Source organism: Austrofundulus limnaeus, unplaced genomic scaffold (genome assembly GCF_001266775.1).
Source record: "Austrofundulus limnaeus strain Quisiro unplaced genomic scaffold, Austrofundulus_limnaeus-1.0 Scaffold113, whole genome shotgun sequence".
Lineage (NCBI taxonomy): Eukaryota > Metazoa > Chordata > Actinopteri > Cyprinodontiformes > Rivulidae > Austrofundulus > Austrofundulus limnaeus.
Window position 1 is genome coordinate 1,396,491 of NW_013952515.1, and position 3,137 is coordinate 1,399,627.

At 36.7% G+C, this 3,137-nt stretch overlaps 1 protein-coding gene across 1 annotated transcript in view; it reads left to right on the top strand.

Annotated features, from left to right (window-relative positions):
• The window catches only part of cachd1 (cache domain containing 1), a gene marked incomplete in the record, with an annotated part of 121,814 nt that overhangs the window by 98,685 nt on the left and 19,992 nt on the right, over positions 1-3,137 (top strand). The window contains 2 exon segments of the mRNA XM_014014289.1: positions 2,285-2,384; positions 2,530-2,646. Coding sequence (XP_013869743.1) covers positions 2,285-2,384; positions 2,530-2,646 — 217 coding nt within the window.

Genomic DNA, 3,137 nt, shown 5'->3' on the forward strand with positions numbered 1-3,137 from the left:
AAAAAAAAAAAAAAAAAAAGGTTTCTAAGATTCTTCTTCTACATATTAAAAAAGTTGTTAAACATCTGAGTGGAGCACTATTGCTACTAGTGGTGAGAAAGTGTATTGCACTTTATTCAAAATCAGTGCGGTCCCACGGCCCTCTGTGGCCCAAAGTTAAAAACTGTTGTTCTTTTGAGGCCCACAAGGTGGCGCTCATGGCCCATGAGTTAAGAATCTCCGATCTAAATGATATATGTTTTAGAGCAGGGCCGTTAAACTGATTTTCTTCAAGGGCCACGTGAGCGTTATGTTGGCCCTCAAAGGGCCAGTTTTATATATATATACTTTGACGTTTCGTGTTTATTTTCAACTAAACATGAAACATCACGTTCCTCGTCTCATTGCTATGGCTGAGCACCGTTAACAAATAATAACTGAGCTCTTTGTGGTATTTTCTACACAGAAACAGCGTTTTAACACGTCCTCTTTAGGGATGTCCGATAATATTGGCCTACAGATATTATCGGTCCGATATTAGCATAAAAATGTAAAATCTCTACATATCGGTATYGGTTTTTCTTCCCATAACAAAAGCCCGATAAATTAATGCCTGGATTTGACCAAAATGTGTTAATAAATGCTTGTGGTCCAGAGCCGTTCACCCGTATGCAATTGATGACATCATCCAACTGGATTATCTCAGGGAGAGCACGATCCAAACTATTGTTTGAGACAAAATGTTTAAAAATAAATATAGCACTTTTTCCATAACTTCAGTGAAATGGTTTTTATTTTGGTACAGACAATGTTTACATATGGAATGCATCCAGTGGTGTATCAAAAAGCAGGCATAATGTCCCTGACAGAASATATGTGATGTCAGCTTAATATCGGTTTATAATATCGTTTAATATCGGAATCGGAAATTAAGTGTTGAACAATATTGGCGTATCGAATATCGGGGGGTCAGCTGCGGACATGAAAGTGCCTGCTGCGAAGCAGGAGGAAAGGAGTGAGGAAAAAGTAACTTATTTCTAGCGGCAGAACAGGTTGGAAGATGGCTGTTTGATGTTATTTACTGATTTGTTAAATCATCCTACAGGCTCTGACATGTTAGATAAATTTGAAAATGAGGTTTTTAAAATATCCGAAGACTTGAAAAAGTCAGTGAGATTGCTCTATACGTCTGTATACCTGCAAAATGACGTAAAATCCTTATAACTTACAGACAATCAGTACAAGTTGACATGTATGTTTATTGGAGATGAAGTTTATGGTCTAGAGCTGCAGCTAGCGATTATTTTAGTAATCCATTAATCTATGATGATGATGATGAAATGTTGCGCATTGAGTTTTGAAGAGTTCAGATGTTATTGTTAATAGTAAAAGTAAATTCATATTTTTATTAAGACTGTTAGGTTGGAGCAGGGTTCCCATTTTAGGCAGTAAAATATTTAGTCTTGACTGGTTAGCTATAGACTAAAATGATAGCAGTAATAAATATAGGCTAATGGCAGGTTTCAAAGTCATAAAATACAACGTTAAAAAGGAAACAAATCCTACTATTTTCTATAAATACATTTAAACTTGAAATATTCACTCCAGATATCTCATTTAAGTTAAGATAGAAGCATATCAACAGATAATTGTGTTTCAGCAATGCTAGCTTTAAAGTGCCTATGACATGCCTATCCTTCAAACGCAAAATGTCAAAGAAAACATCTATATACTTGAGAACATTGGCATAGTACACATGATTTAACCCATTTTGTCACATAACTGGCCTATTTTCTTTTGAATTTGGCTCAGCCACAGTGAAACAGGAAGTGACATCAAAGGGAAACTTGTTRATAAAATAAACTCGCTGGTCTCTGTTTATTAAAAGAAAAAAATTGAAACTTTAACTCTTCTTCATCTCTCTTTATATAGCGACTCAAAATAATCTAAAGAAACATCAGATTCTAACGCTCTGTTTACATACCGACATTCCCCTTTGACATCACTTCCTGTTTCTTCACATGTCAATATCTCAACAACCGTTCATCTCAGCGATGCGAAATTTGTTTTTGCAATATGTTATAAATGTTATCTTTCCAAAAATGCATTCATGTTCATTACAAGATTTAACGTCACAGGCACCTTAAATCAGCTTATTTTAAGAACTTAAAAGATCTTGCGGACCACACAARATGCCATGGTGGGCCACATTTGGCCCGTGGACCTTGAGTTTGATCTGTTCTAAGGAGAAGAGTTGTCAAATTTGCTATTGGAAGTCTCTTCTTACATTTGATTTACATTCCAGGTGCTTCATAATGGAGGACAGAGGCTACCTGGTCGCTCACCCCACGCTCATTGACCCTAAAGGTCATGCCCCTGCAGAACAGCAGCACATCACACACAAGGTAAAAAAATAAAAATAAAATAAAACAAGGCCAAAGGTATTTTTGCTAAATATAACATTTTACAGCTGAGATTAGAAACTAACTTTAAATTATTTGTTTTTTTTGTTGTTGTTGTTGTTTTTTTGTTTTTGTTTTTGTTTTTTAGGAGCCACTCGTGGCCAACGACATCCTGAACCACCCCAACTTTGTCAAGAAGAACCTGTGCAACAGCTTCAGCGACCGCACGGTGCAGCGCTTCTACAAGTTCAACACCAGCATAATGGTAAGCCAGGAAAAATGTTTCGCCTTCAAAGGTCTAACTGAGACCCTGTTTGCACGAGGGCCGGTCTCCGGAAATGTATTTTTTTCCCAATGTTTATTAGAGTGAGCAAACAAAAAAAATCACATGTTTACATGGAACCGCAGCAGTAATGTGCCAGGCAGGGTTGCCAGATGGGACGTGGTAAATTACTGTACTGTCYTGTTAAAATTATTGCATTTTGACCTTTTGCTGTAGTTGCCTGGCAGCTACTGCAAATGTTTCTTTCTAAACTAACAATAACTACAATAAATTACAGACAGCAGAGGGTTTTTTTTGTGTTACTTACACTTTGCAGCCTGAAGGAGCAAAACCGAAAAGCAAAAACCATCCTAGGTCCAAAAAAATGWTAGTTTATTCACTATTCAGACACTGTGCTCATGCAGCAAATGCATGACCAGTGCATGCACACTGAAAAAACTGTCCATTTTACCAAGTTTTAAAATCTTATATCC